At 48.0% G+C, this 14,554-nt stretch overlaps 1 protein-coding gene across 1 annotated transcript in view; it reads right to left on the bottom strand.

Annotated features, from left to right (window-relative positions):
• CLIC5 (chloride intracellular channel 5) overlaps nucleotides 1–14,554 on the bottom strand; it is a 112,388-nt gene that overhangs the window by 31,408 nt on the left and 66,426 nt on the right. The window contains exon 4 of the mRNA XM_061196129.1: nucleotides 12,967–13,073. Coding sequence (XP_061052112.1) covers nucleotides 12,967–13,073 — 107 coding nt within the window. The remainder of the gene's footprint in view (nucleotides 1–12,966; nucleotides 13,074–14,554) is intronic.

Genomic DNA, 14,554 nt, shown 5'->3' with positions numbered 1-14,554 from the left:
GTGTGAAACGGAGAGAATGTTGCCCATCCTGCCTGGATAAGATCGCAACAGATTTGACAAGGAGGATTCATAATTGGGGTGAATTTGAAGTTTTGGTTAGAAGGTTCTGCCCACTACCTGGATTTCACATCTTGTCATTTTCAGCCCCAGCTCCACCACAAATGGGGAACCCATTCTACGAGCTCATTTCCCCGGAGCCATTCTCCACCGAGAGTCAACAGAGAAGAGGGGGACTTTTCCCTCAAAGCTACGTTCTAATCGCAGATGAGGGACTACGTGAGTGCAGTCACCGTATAAACCAGCTACAGCCCTCCAGACCGGTACGCGCACAACGACATGTAGACACCTGCACCCACACGCACCCCACGCTTCTGTGGTCTGAACACCATGGGGCTTAACCGCAAAGCTACCCCATCATGTCCTGGCACTAATACAACTTTACACGCAAGCACTTTTTTCTTTCAGATTAATTGATCGATGACCCTGTTTATTTAAGGAGCTATGTAATGGCCTCAGCTGGTACACAGAAATATCAGAACACACACTAGCTGTTTATGTGTGTGTATATCTGCGTGGAGGGGGAGAGAGAGAGAAAGGTAGAGATTGAGTTCCCACGTGCAGACTGTGAAAGAGTCTGTATCCCTTGCACAGGATAAAGTAACGGTAGCCCGAGGTGCAAGAGCTCTGAACTCGTGTTCGAATTAGTCATTTAATGTTCCTTATTCCCCAGGCCTTGATCCGAGGCCAGGCCAGGCCAGGCCAGGCGAGCTCGTTCTGGTCAGACGGCGGGAAATTCCAGCACATGGAATGGTGTTGGTGGTCTCGGCTCTGCTGCCGGGAGCCCACACAGCTAACGGCGGCTCTCTCCACTAATGAATGCGCCCACCCACGCAGGATCCTCCTCGCCATCCCCCTTCCCCCCTCCTCCCTCCCCAGGCCTGCCGCCTTCAACAGCCCAATGCCACCAACCGCCTTCCTGAAGACTGCCCAAGGATTCATTTCAGGAACAACATCTGTGAAATTAGACATGGCCAGCATCGGCCTTGATCGTAAGCCAAATCAAAGACCCTCTGGAGGGATGCTCTGGGCAACCGCTGGTAGGTGCCCAAAAGGAATTGTTCGACCCTGCCCCTCCCTCCAGCTCTTAGTCTCAAGGACCCTCCGTGGGTGTGAAGACAGCTGAGCATCTCTGCAGGGCGCTCCACACCTCGGAGGTGGGTCCCACCGAGCCTAGGTTGTTTTTCCTCGTAAGACTGTTAATCAAAACAAAACGTTAACCCAACAAACAAACAAACAAAATACCCCAAGTTGGCCCTGGGCACGCAAGGGTGGCCAAGGAAGGCAGCCTGAAGGGCTCCTTTATGACCAGAGGCATTTTTGAAATGAGACAGCAGCGGCCGCTTTGTGAGGAAGTGGGAAGACAGTCCCGCTCGTTATCCTCCGCACCTCCGTGGTAGTCCAGGGACCACCCCGGAGCCGCCCTCGTGATAACAGCCTGGGCTCGGGCCTCCTTCCAGGGAACCCGTTGTCCCGAGTTGGACACAGCTATCTTCCTCCAAAAGAAAACGCTGGGGTTTCTTATAGAATAGATCTGGAAGCCCACGCCACCTCAGGACCTCTGTCTCTGAGCAGCGCGATGACAACGCACGTTCCGTCTCCTTTTGACATATTGCCTTAGCTTTCACCTCTGAGTATGAGGCTGAATAAGGGAGGGTCGTGCCCATCCCCTTGGGAAGGCCTGGCCTCCAGCCTGGGCCCACCGTGACCTGGGGCTGAGGGCAGGAGGGAGGAAGAGGTGAAGGAAGGAAGGGCCTGGGATGGAAACGGTTGGCTTGGAATAATAAATGCACACACTGGCTTCTGAAAGCGGCTTGCCACATCCTGGGGAATCTGGAGAAATGCTCCACCCCTGCCCCCCACAGAAGTTGGCTTTCACGAGGCTGCAGGAAAAAAGCACAGGGGGCTTTGATAGTAAGGGGCTTGTTAGTTCTGGGCTAACAGCCCTCCCAGGCTGCTCTGACTCCTTTCAAATACTTTCCTATTTTAGGTCAAGGAAGTTCATAAAAGCAAAGATTGGAGGTGATGGAGTGGGGAGAGGCAAGGGAGAAAGAAATAGTTGATGGAGGACACCTTATCACCAGGCAACCAGCGACCTCTGGAGGATCCATCAGGCCTGGGAGACATGCCCCATCCTGGGTGCAGGGGACAGATAAAGCAAGATGGCTTCGAGCCCCCGAAGGAGACCTGGCCTCTTCTGGAACTCCCAACTAAAGCTCAGGATAACCGAGTCCCTGAACGCAGAAGATGCTGAAGAGTCCATAGGCTTCCTTTACACTAAAACATGATGAGTTGTCCCTCGCGCTGATTCCTCCACCTGCCAGAAGAGGGCAGCACATACTTCCACATTACCAGGAAAGCTGGACTGCCCAGCCCAAAGGGTGGGTACCGTGGAATCTGGGGGAGGATTCATGAAATGAATAGCAGAAGCAGTAATAGCCATCACCTATTGGTGCCTACTGTCCGAAGTGCTTTAATGCATTCATTCATTTAATTAACATGACAATGCAAAAAAAGGACACTATTATAGTCTCTATATTAGAGATGAGGAGGATGAGAGGCATAGAAATTAAGAGAATTTGCTATTGTAGCCCTGGACTGCCTAAGACAGAGCTCAGCAAATTATAGTCCAAGGGCCAAATCCAGCCTACTGCCTATTTGTGCACTGCCCTGAGGCTACGAATGGTTTTTACATTTTTGGATGGTTGAAAAAAAGTCAAAAGAGAATAATACTTTGTGATCCCTGAAAATGTTGTGAAATTCAAATTTCAGCGTCCATAAATGAAGTTGTATCGGAGCGCAGTCACGCCCATTGGTTTACGTATTGTCCGTGGCCACTTTATTCTTCCAGCAGCAGAGTTGAGCAGTGGCGACATCCTGCAGAGCCTGAAAAGTCTAAAAGTTTGCCAAACCCTGAGCTAAGAGATAAGCACTACTTGTTTCCAGGCAGGAGAGACAAAGGGATATGGGGTTAGGACAGCCATCCCAGAGGGATCTGGAAGCAGTATTGACCTCCATTCACTTTCCTTCCAACAGGGTAGCTCAAGGTCAAGCAGAAGGGAGGATTTGACATTTCATGCTTAGCCTCTAGGAAGTAACGGAATGTTAGATTTAAAAAGGGCTATGGGAATTGCCTTCCATATTTCATCGAGACTAAGATGCACATTTTTTCACATTTGACATCTTTGAAATCAGACTGCGTCTTACCATGAAAATCTTAGAGTTTAAGTGAAAGCGTTTTTTGTTTACTTGAAGGCACTTTTTGTTTCTTAGTGGTACTTAAAATAAGTGTCTTATAATAGTCGACCACTTAGGTTAGGCAAAGGTCCAGCCTCTGAAGGTCCAGTCTCTTTTTGTACCCTTCCATTGACGGGACCCTCTCTTCTTTAGTTGGTGGCCCATTCTGCAGATTTAATTGTAAACTTCTTAATATTGAGCTGAAGTCTGTGATCCTCAATTTTCTATACATCCAATGGGGATTGTCTTGTTTAATATATGTACTTAAGGGGTCTTACAGATCTTATTAAAAGGGAGCGAGGGGCATGTGCTAGGGAAGAGGCACTTTGACGAGGGGGTAAGCAGGGGCAGAGCTGGATGCAGAAGGAGTCTGTGTGTTGGTCTGATGGAGCCAGGCAGGCTGTGGGCAGGGGTGAGCTCATGCAGACATGAGCCCTGGAGAACGTGGCAGGGAAAGAAAGATCGCCAGTGCTACAGGCAGATTCTTTTTCTACCAGCATCTGCCCGGAGCATGGCCCACTTCGGGGGGCACCTCTTAGAAGAGAAGACAGGAGTGATTTGAAGATTCGGGCCTGAATGGAGGAGGGAGACAAGGAAGGAGTAAGGAATCCAGCTGTGGCTGGTTTGCTCCAGCTGCCTTTCTTGAGGGCTCCGGGAGATGCTGGGGGGCGAGAGAGGCAGGATGAGAGTAATTGATATTGTATTGATAACCACCATGTAGGCCTTCAGTCACGTGTCCTTCCAGAGAGAATGACCAGCCCAATGATGAGATCAGCTCACCAAGGTTTCTAGATACCCTGAGGGCCTTCTTCAGGATACGTGGCTGTGACTATCAATTTTCTCAGAATAAACCCAGGGCGCCTGCTACCTGCTTCCAGGTCCCAGGAAGTGAAGCCGCTGACACAAGCCTCAGGAAGGGAGGAAACCTTGACCCTTATTTGGAAACAGAACCAAGACTGCTCAGAGAAGCTTATGGCTAATGGAGACTCATTTGTCTGGTCAAGGATCTGGGGCCAGGAGGTGGCAGGAAATGTGATGCACTTGCCTTCCCCCCCGCAGTGGCAGCCAGGTGTGGATTTGGACTGGGGACCAAAAAGCCAGGTGCTTTTCATTTGGAGACATATGTCCTGGATTTTCTGGGACAGTACTGATTTCTTATAATTTGATTATTTTCAATGAAGGCAATTTGTTAGACATGCGATTTTTCAGTTTGGAAAATATGCCACTGCACTTACAACTAATAAAGGTCAACAGCTAGAGAGACAACTCAGTGCAAGCATGGGACTCTAAACACATAGCACTGGGGCCAGCACATCATGGGTGTCCAAGGAAGGGGCTTTAGGACTTTATTTAGGAAGTTAGAAGTATCTTACTAGGGCAAATATTTTAGCAGGAGTATGTTAGGATATCCCAATGTCTTCCATAGGTAGAAAGGGGGACATCTTTGCAAACACAGCACAGGGGCCCATCAGTCATAATAAAAAGAGACAGGCATGATCCAGCAATTCCACTTCTGGGTATTTATCCAAAGAAACAAAAACACTAACTTAAAAAGATATCTGCACTCCCACGTATATTGCAGCGTGATTTACAATAGCCAAGACATGGACACAACCTAGGTGTCCATCAACGGATGAATAGATAAAATGTGATATATATGTGTATACACACACACACACACACACACACACACGCTGGAATATTATTCAGCCATAAAAGGAGGAAATCTTGTCATGTGCAACAACATGGATGGATCTAGAGGGCATTATGCTAAGTGAAATGAGTCAGAGAAAGACAAATACTGTATGATCTCACTTATATGTGGAATCTAAAAACAAAACAAAAAAAAAAACAGAGCTCATAGATAACAGAGAACAGATTGGTGGTTGCCTAAGGCAGGGGTTGGGGAGCAAGCAAAATGGGTGAAGGGGGTCAAAAGCTATAAACTTCTGGTTATAAAATAAATAAGCCCTGGGAATGTAATGTACAACATGGAGACTATAGTTAATAATATACCGTATTGCATATTTGAAAGTTGCTAAAAGAGTAGATCTTAAAAGTTCTCATCACAAGAAAAAATTTTGTAACTGTGTGTAGTGATGGATGTTAACTAGACTTATTGTGGTGATCATTTTGCAATGAATACAAATATTGAATGATTATGTTGTCTACCTGAAACTAATACAAGGTTATGTGTCAATTAAAAAAAAGGGAGGGGGAGGGCTAAATTGGGAGTTCGGGATTAACAAGTACACACTACTATATATAAAATAGATAACCAACAAGGACCTACAGGGAACTATATTCAACATCTTGTAATAACCTATAATGGAAAAGAATCTGAAAAAGAATAGATATATATACATATATATATATCTGAATCACTTTGCTCTACACCAGACACTAACACAACATTGTAAATCAACTATACTAAAAATAAATTAATAAATAAACTAATTAATTAGTTAATTAATTAATTAAATGCCTGTTGGATTTAGCCCCACGTGCACCACTGATGACACTTATGAAGGTTGGTCTAGGCCATCCTTGATTGGGTTGCATGGAAACTGAATAAATGGAGCTACAGAGTGTGGATTTAAGAATCTGTCTATGGGGCTTCCCTGGTGGCGCACTGGTTAAGAAAACGCCTGCCAATGCAGGGGACAAGGGTTCAAGCCCTGGTCCGGGAAGATCCCACATGCCGCGGAGCAACTAAGCCCGTGCGCCACAACTACTGAGCCTGCGCTCTAGAGCCCGCGAGCCACAACTACTGAGCCCATGTGCCACAACTACTGAAGCCCACGTGCCTAGAGCCTGTGCTCCACAACAAGAGAAGCCACCGCAATGAGAAGCCCGCGCACCGCAATGAAGAGTAGCCCCCCACTCGCCGCAACCAGAGAAAGCCCGCACACAGCAACGAAGACCCAACACAGCCAAAAAATAAAAATAAAAATAAAAAAAATAAAAAAAAAAAGAATCTGTCTATGGGGGACTTCCCTGGTGGTCCAATGGTTAAGACTTCGCCTCCCAGTGCAGGGGGTGAGGGTTTGATCCCTGTTCGGAGAGCTAAGATCCACATGCCTCGCGGCCAAAAAACCAAAACAGAAAACAGAAGGAATATTGTAACAAATTCAATAAAGACTTTAAAATTCGTCCACATCAAAAAAAAAAAAAAAACGTAAACAGAAACTTAAAAAAAAAAGTCTGTCTATGAAGGAGATTAAAAAAGACAGAGAGAGAAACAGGCCTAGGCAAGCTGCTCCTAGTCTTGGAAATAACAGAAAGGAGGCAGGAAAGTTGGTGACACAGGCCTGAGGCTGCAGGGAGGTCTCATGGATCTCTAGAGAAGATGACGAGGAAAAAGAAGAAAATGGATGTCAGGTGTAGTGCGGGCTGAAGAGGAGATGGGCAGGGAGGGGTGCAGCCAAAGGGCGGGGTGAAGACGGAGAAGTCATACTGGCATGAAGTCAGTGGGCCTGGGCTCCAGGAGAACAGGAAGGGGAGTCACAGGAGGGAATGGACAAAGAAGATGACAATAATAGCTCCTCTATGACTAAGACTCAAGCCCCAAATCAGGAATACTTGTCATTCTCCTGGGAGGCTGGTTTGCTTTCATCTTGACCAAGGTCTCGTGGTCTGCCGTCCGCGTTCAGCACTGGGGCTCTGGGAGCTGCCTTTCCTGTCTTGCTCGCCCTGAGCTCGTTTTATGACCTGCCTTGTTTTTCTTTCTCACCTCCTTCTAGGGTATGTTGCTTTGCAGAGCTTTACATGGCCCTGTGAGTGGCTATAAAGCCGTTCTGGGACAAGTGGAGTATACATTTTAAAATTAGAAAGAAAGCCCCCAAAACCGACGCATACAGAGGCGGAAATAAGAGAGAAAGCCAGACTTCAGGGGGGATGAGATGAGGGAATTTTGAGGGAGCGCTGAAAGACGAAAATCGTCCGAATTGGGAAAAACACCACTTAGCACAGAAATAGGTGGTACAGGCAGCCTGTGTCAGATGTGTGAAAAAGGAATATGCAAATGTAGGAAGGAAAAGCCACAAGGTTGCATATGATCTATGGATTAGATACAAACAGAGGGGTTTGGGACTTTTTAGACCTCTTAGCAGGGGAAGAGAGCCCCGTGGACATGGGCTTGTGCAAAGGATAAAGGAACGACGATGGAAAATGGGGGAAAGTACATGAGAATGAGACATAAGCCAAAAATGAGATGGTCACATGGGCAGGGATATTAACTATATCTAGGGACACGTGATAGGGCTGGAGGAATTAAAAAAGGACTTTAAAAATAGCGAATAAGAATAGAGAACTAAAAGCACACATGAGATCCATTTGTTAACTGCCTGGACCCTGCAGTATGTACAAAAAGCGAAATAAACCAGTAGAATGGATAGGATCGAAGCAGAAGGAAAAAGAGAGGTTGGGGGAAAAGAAAGTAAAATATAGTATTTATGCCCGGACTAGAATAAATAGCTAAAATGAGTTTCTTGAAAGCCGAGGGGTTTGGCAGAGGTTTTTAAGAGTCTGTTCAAACAGCAGCTTGAGGGTAAAAAATGCAAGATACAAGATGGATATTCAGAGAGAAAAGCCCAGGTCCTCTTGCAAGATGACAGAGAAGAGTGGGAGTGACAAGGTAAAGTAGGGTGTCAAAGAAACCCCTGGAGGGAAGGGATACACCCGAGGAGCCAAACTGACATCCCAGCGGGCAGAGCGCTGCGCAAGATGTGGGGTTGGGAAGCGAGGGGAGCCGGAACTGATGAGTCTGGGGGCTGCTGCCCGGTCTTGGGTCGCCTGGGGTCTGTGTGCCATGGTGGCATCTCTGAGGAAGGTGAACAGAGAAGTGCCAGGATGGGTACTCGCAGAGAGAGAGGGAGGACATTAGGGATGGGGCCACCAGCATGGCTGAAAGTGGCCTCTGCCAGGCAGAGGCAGGATGCAGGATGCAGGATGCAGGGCAGAGCTGAGCACGGCTAACTCCAAGCTTGTTACCGGACATGCCAAAGGTGGGATGGATGACGCTCGCGCCCTCCCCCCATCCTTCTGCTTCAGAACTCTATAAACCTTCAAGACTCAACAAATGACAAAACCTTTCCCTGCAAGATTGAAACACGAATGTGCGGGGCCCAGGGCAGGGACTCCTGCAGCCAAATCTAAATGCAGGGCTGCTCTCTCCCATCTCCAAGACGCCCTTCCTCGGGCCATGTGGTTTCTTGGTCTCTCGCTGCACACCTCCGAGTTCCAAGGGAGAAGGGCCTGTGCTCCTGGTCAGCCTGACTCTCCTGTTGAGTAGGGTCTGAGTAATGGGCTGATGCAGATGACAAAAGCAGTCGGAGAAGGATGCCTGAGGACAAGTCCAGAAAGCTGAACACAAAAGGCAAAGTCTCCCATGACCCGGGCAGTGTCTTATATCATAGATCGATCTTTTTCGTAAAGTTTTTCTTCCTCGTCTTCACGATCCCCCCAACCCCCTGCCCCCTTCCTCACTTGCTAGTCCTTCTAAATCTTCCTCCCTGGCTCCGCTCCCTCAGATCCTTCTGATTCCACAGATGTGGGTGATCCTTGGGTGTCATCCCTAGAGCTCGTCTCACTCACGAACTCCCTCGGGTATCAAAAATCCACAGATACTCAAGTCCCTTTTATAAAGTGGCACAGGACAGTCAGCCCTCTGAATCTGCAGATTCCGCATCCATGGACCAAGGGAGCAACTGTGTACTTTGGAGAGGAGGAAAATGCACCAAGAAAATGGGAAACAAAATTAAACAAGTAGAAAAGAAACTAAATGTGTGGAAGATTTGGAAGTGCTGGTTAGGGGTCAGAAAGTAAGAGCTGAAGCAGCAGTTTCTGATGCCAATATTCGTGTGTGTCTCATTTTTGCTCTAGTAATAATCAAAGTTAACATTTAAAGAGCATTTATGATGTGTCAGGCAGTGTGCTAAAGGATTTACATGCATTAACTTATAAATACATGACTCTGCATGACAAACCTTGGAGATGCTATTAATGGCCTTATTTGTCGGATTGATGAAATTGAAAGCATTACTAAGTATGTTTTACAGATGTAGAAACGGAGGCTCAGAGAGAAGTCTCTCAGGCAAAGTGGTACAGCTATAAGTGGCAGATCTGGGATTCAAACCCAGGTCAGATCTGGGTTTAACTGCATGTTTGTATGTTTCACGGTCCCCCGTCGATGGTTAGTTTATCGAAGACAATGATGTTGTCTCATTTGTCTTGGCAACTCCAGAACACAGCCCGGTGCCTGGCACACAAGAAACACCCTTTAAACATTAGCTCAGACTTGGATCCACTTCGTGTAATCTGTGTTTGTTGAATGAATAAATGAATGACTGAATGTACTAACTAACGGACAACTCCCTTGGGTGCTAGCTGTGGATGGCTCCTCCAGGATGGGGTCTTGGGTTCCAGTAGCTGGGGTCTTTTTTGAGGATTTGTGAACAACAGGGGAATTTTGAATGGTGGTTTCTGTATCCACCATGGGAGTGGAGAATTGATCCATCATGTAGAACCAGGTCACAGTGTGGGGTGTTTTCACGCTTTGTTGTTGAAAGGGCAGAAAAGGACCAAGAAGACAGTCAGTGTGTTGGGGGGCTGGGTGGAGGGTGCTGGGGTATTATGTGGAGGGAGGGCTCTGCTCAAGAGAAAAAAAAAAAATTGAAAACACAAAAGGGACAGTCTGAAGAGAGGACGTTGGAAAAACAAACGCAGAGCTGAAGATGCAGAAGGCTGTCAGGGGAAGCCTGGGGGCTGATGTTGATGCCCTTGCAGAGACCTGTGAGTACAGAGCTCGGACAAAGCAGAGACAGGGTGTGGATGGTCTCACGGGCCGGCGGCTGGGTGGGGTGGGCCACGGTGCCAGCTCTTGAAGCCCAGCGCAAGAGGGATGCTGTTCTCTGTGCAAGGACGGGCCCACCGGAGCTCCGGGTGCTGGCTGGCTGAGCCTAAGAACTTGTGGAGCCAGCTGACCAGCTGACCATGACTGAGGGTGCGGGCTTGGGGAAGAAAAGTGAAGGGGGCGGGAGGGGAAGCTATAGTCACACTGAAGGAAGAACTTGGTGTCTTGTTAAAAGGCGGGAGAGAACAGCACAGAGGACCGTGATCCGGGGGACAGGCAACCGGGGACAAGAGAAACACTGGCGCGTTGAAATGTGCAAATGAGTTTTAGGGGAGAAGGAGTCACAGGCGCAAAACCCATCACAGAGAAAAACGGTGAAACAGAAGAAGGGGAAACAATGAAAATTGCAGAGTGTTCAGTTTGTGAGAGACTGATACATGATGTTCAGTGGTTGCTTTGGCTTTGGGGGCAGGAGAACTGTAAATACGGCTCATATGTAAATACCACTCACAACCTGAGAAGTCTGGAAGGCTTGGCTAAGACAATCTTTCTGCTGGCACTTCAACGACTATGAAGGAAGATATTTGCGGCTGAAAGGACCCTGGGTGTGGAATCTGAAAACTGGAGTTGAGAGCCAGGTTAGCCCCTGGGGGCGAGGACCAGCCACTGTCGTCCCATTGCTTCTGTGTCTGCAGCAGGGCAAGGGCAGGGGTTGCCTTTCACACGATCGATGCCTGTGAGGGCTGCATTAGCCACCTAGGGCTGCCACCTCAAAGGACCACAAACCGGGTGGCTTAAAACAACAGAAATCTCTCCTCTCCCAGTTCTGGAGACCAGAAATCCAAATCAAGGTGTCACAGGGCTACGTACCCTCCCAAGGCTCTGGGGGGATGCTTCCTTGCCTCTTTCAGCTTCTGGTGGCCCCAAGCGGTCCTTGGCTTGTGGCTGCAGCACTGTAATCCCTGCTCTGTCTTCACATGCCCCCACCCCCATCTCTGTGTGTCCGCTTTTCTTCTTCTAAGGACACCAGTCATTGGATTTAGGGACCACACTAAACCAGTATCATCTCATCTCGAGACCGTTACCTAATTACATCTGCAAAGACTCTATTTCCAAACAAGGTCACATTCTGAGGTCCCAGGTGGATACAGACTCAACACACCACAGGCTGCAAACAGCAATGAAGCAAAAGCACTGAGTAAATTTAAAAGATTTCCCTCATGCTTCTCCTTTTTCTTGTCCCTAAAAGGCCACTCTCCCTGTAGTGCCTCTTCATGCACCTCTAATGACTGCCTTGCCCACAGGATAAAATCCAGTCCCCCAGCTGGCACTGCAGACTCCAGATGCTTCTCCTGGTCTCTGTCACTGGAGTTTTCTCACCCTCCCCACGTCTTCCATCCTATGTTCCCAGCCAACTGACTTCCCCTGGATCTTTACCACTCAGTTGAAACCCCTTCAGGAAATTTTCTCAAATGACCCAAAGGTGAATCCTTCCTACTCTTGAACCCCTTTGGCAGATACTCTTTCCTCCTCTCATAGGGCAGCTAATCAGCTCTCCAGACTCCCTTTGATGAAGCCACCATTTACCTCTTGTCTTGTTATTTTTGTGAACTTAAGCCTTTTCTTCTGTACCAGTCAGGCCTTGAAGACTGGGTGTCTTTTTCTAGTTCTTTTTCTAGAATCTAGTTCTGTGCCTGGCACGATCCAGGTCCACAGCAGCTGTTACTGAATCATTTACTTCCCACCACACCACTGTTCCTGCCAAAAGTTCATCCTGGCTGCCTTTCCTGGTCACTTTGGTCCAAAGAGACGCCTTTCTCTTCTGAGCTCCTGGAGCAGTTAGCTCCAAGGTGGTCCAAACAAATGGACCACCTTGTTTCAGGATCCATTGTGTGTTCATCTGATAGACATTCAGTTCCTTGTTCATTCGTGAAGACTCAAGAAGTGCTGTTCAACCAATCACCATTCATTCACTCACTCATTCACGAAGTTTTCGTGATGCCCTTGCTCTGCCTGGCTCAGCACTGGGCTCCATCCTCCTATTCGGAGGGCAAGCAAACTTCCTCATCCCTCTTCCTTCTCCTCACAGGTACTAACACTGTTCAGAAGTTACACGTGTTCAATGTGACAGTTCTATTCAAATTGCTTCAGCTCATGCTTAAAGGACCAAGTCAAATAAGGGACTAAAAATGCTATCAGCTTAAATGAGGAGCTCAAACCCCTCTGAGAAGGCACCACAAGAGAACCAAGTCTGAGTTCTATGGCCAACGCTAGAAATTAAGGGCCGGGCGGAGGATGAGCCAGGCTTGGAGAAGAGGCTTCCCAACACCTTCTGCACTTGCCGTGGCGGGGAATGCAGAGGGCCGGGCTCTGCCTTGAGCATTTACCACCATGGTGACTGCCCTGTCCCACCATGGGCTCTGGTCAACCCCCTGAGAAGTCTTTCAGGGACCAGAAGGAAGCTGCAATGTGTTGTTCCAAACAGGACTTCCTGTGAGCGCAGCAGGGTCATGAACTGGGGACAAACAGACAGTAGTACGGCCGAGGCAGGACCCTGTGTGCAGTGTATCATGATGTACACTAAGGCAGGCTGAGAACACAGCTGCATCCCTCTTCCAATTCCACAATAAGGCTCACTGGCCGTTTCTCCTGCACTGGCCAGAAAGCAAGATCTACCACCCACTCTCCTGCATCAAGGGGGCCTCAGGGTGAGTGAATAAAAGCACTGATTCCAGGTGCTTCTCTGGCCTGAGTGTCTGAAGATGCCCTGGGCAGGGGACAGTGCCACCAGGGGCTCTGGGTAGAAGGGAACCACTTACCAGCGTTGCTCTGCTGCTTTGTGTTTTTGATGTAGGCGGAGAACTTGGAGAAGATGTCGATGCCCGCTGTGTTGGATTCCCGGTGCTTCGCAGCCAGTCTGGGGTACCTGGAATGCAAGACCAGTGTTCTAGGGTCAGTGAGAACTCGGAGGTCCTTTAAGGGAGAGCCCCTTCCCATCACCTCACGATGGCAACACTCTTGTTTCTAGCAGGATCTACAAATCTTTTGGGGTTTTTCCAACCCATCCTCTAGGGAGGGTAGGCACTTGCATCTCTAGTTCAATGATAGAGGAAACTAGAGTCCAGTGAGGCGTGGAGAACTGCCCAGGAACGCAGTCTGTGGGCAGAGAACCAGAGCACCACTCAGAGGGTCCAGGGTGTATTCTCTTCCTGGGACCACCAACAATGATGCAGCAATGCCCAGGCCTTAGTCATAATTCTGAATGAGTTCGCCTCTGCATCAGGTGGGGTCCCAGACTTTTCCCCAACCCATGTTAAAATAACTATCCACTGCCAGGCCTACGATTATAATCCTAGCTGCATGGAGCTAATTCTGGAAACAAGGAGGTGCTAGGCACCTTGGCACTGAGGCCTCGAAATCATCTCTTGAAAGGAATGCTACTCATGGTCCTCTTGTGAAATATTCTTCTTATTTGTGTGCAGGAATAAGATGCAGAAACTACCAGGCTACGTCAGTGGGACGAGCATTTACAATTGTTTTCTTTCCAGGCGTGGAGATATATTTGCAATGACCCAGCGCCTCTCCCTCACGCATTCTTTCATTTTGAAGCCAGAAGAATATAAGAGGCAAACTGGGGTTAGGGCTCTTTCCTACTGGCCTTGAGACCAAACGAGGCAAACTTGCTTTGACCCCACTGGCACCATCAAAACAAGCCATTCTAATTTTCAAAAAATATTATTTCACAAACATTTTACATGGATGGCCAGGCAAGGGTGGGAGGAGACGGGGGATAATTGCTTGGTCATCATTATCACCAAGTATGTGGACCTTTGTGATCTCTGGGTGAATAGTGTGGGCTGCGAACTATTTGGCTACTTTATGTTTAAAATGCAAAATCCTTTTTTTTTTTTTTTTGGTTTAATGTTTTAAATAACTTGAACCAAAATGCCTGTAACAAGTATTTGTGTTCTTTCATTTTTTGGCTTCTCCACTGACCATTAGCTAGGACCGCCCACTCTTGGGCCACATTAGGTGGCTGTTAAATTTCAGATACTGCCATTGGACGAGTCCACAGAAAGTCACTGGGTCCAGCCCTCTGCCGAGGGTCAGATACAGAGGCATTATCGTCCTCATTTTATGGGGAAGCAACTGGAGACTAGAGAGGTTAAATGGCTATTTGAGGGCTCATGGGTAATAAATAGTGGAGGGACCCTGAGAACCCAGTTTTGGGGCACTGAAGCAGTGATCCTCCCACGCCATCACATCACTTCTCCAATATCAGCAAAAGCTAACTTGTACTGTGTCCACTACGTGCCAGACACTGCTCTAACCCCTTCGCAGTTTCATCATTTACTCCTCACAATTTCATTGGTATCGTCATTAGCCTCATTTCCCACAGAAGACAAA

Source organism: Eubalaena glacialis, chromosome 7, assembly GCF_028564815.1.
Source record: "Eubalaena glacialis isolate mEubGla1 chromosome 7, mEubGla1.1.hap2.+ XY, whole genome shotgun sequence".
NCBI classification, from domain to species: Eukaryota; Metazoa; Chordata; class Mammalia; order Artiodactyla; family Balaenidae; genus Eubalaena; species Eubalaena glacialis.
The sequence above is the reverse complement of the archived record's forward strand: the minus strand, read 5'-3'. Positions and strand labels throughout refer to the sequence as shown.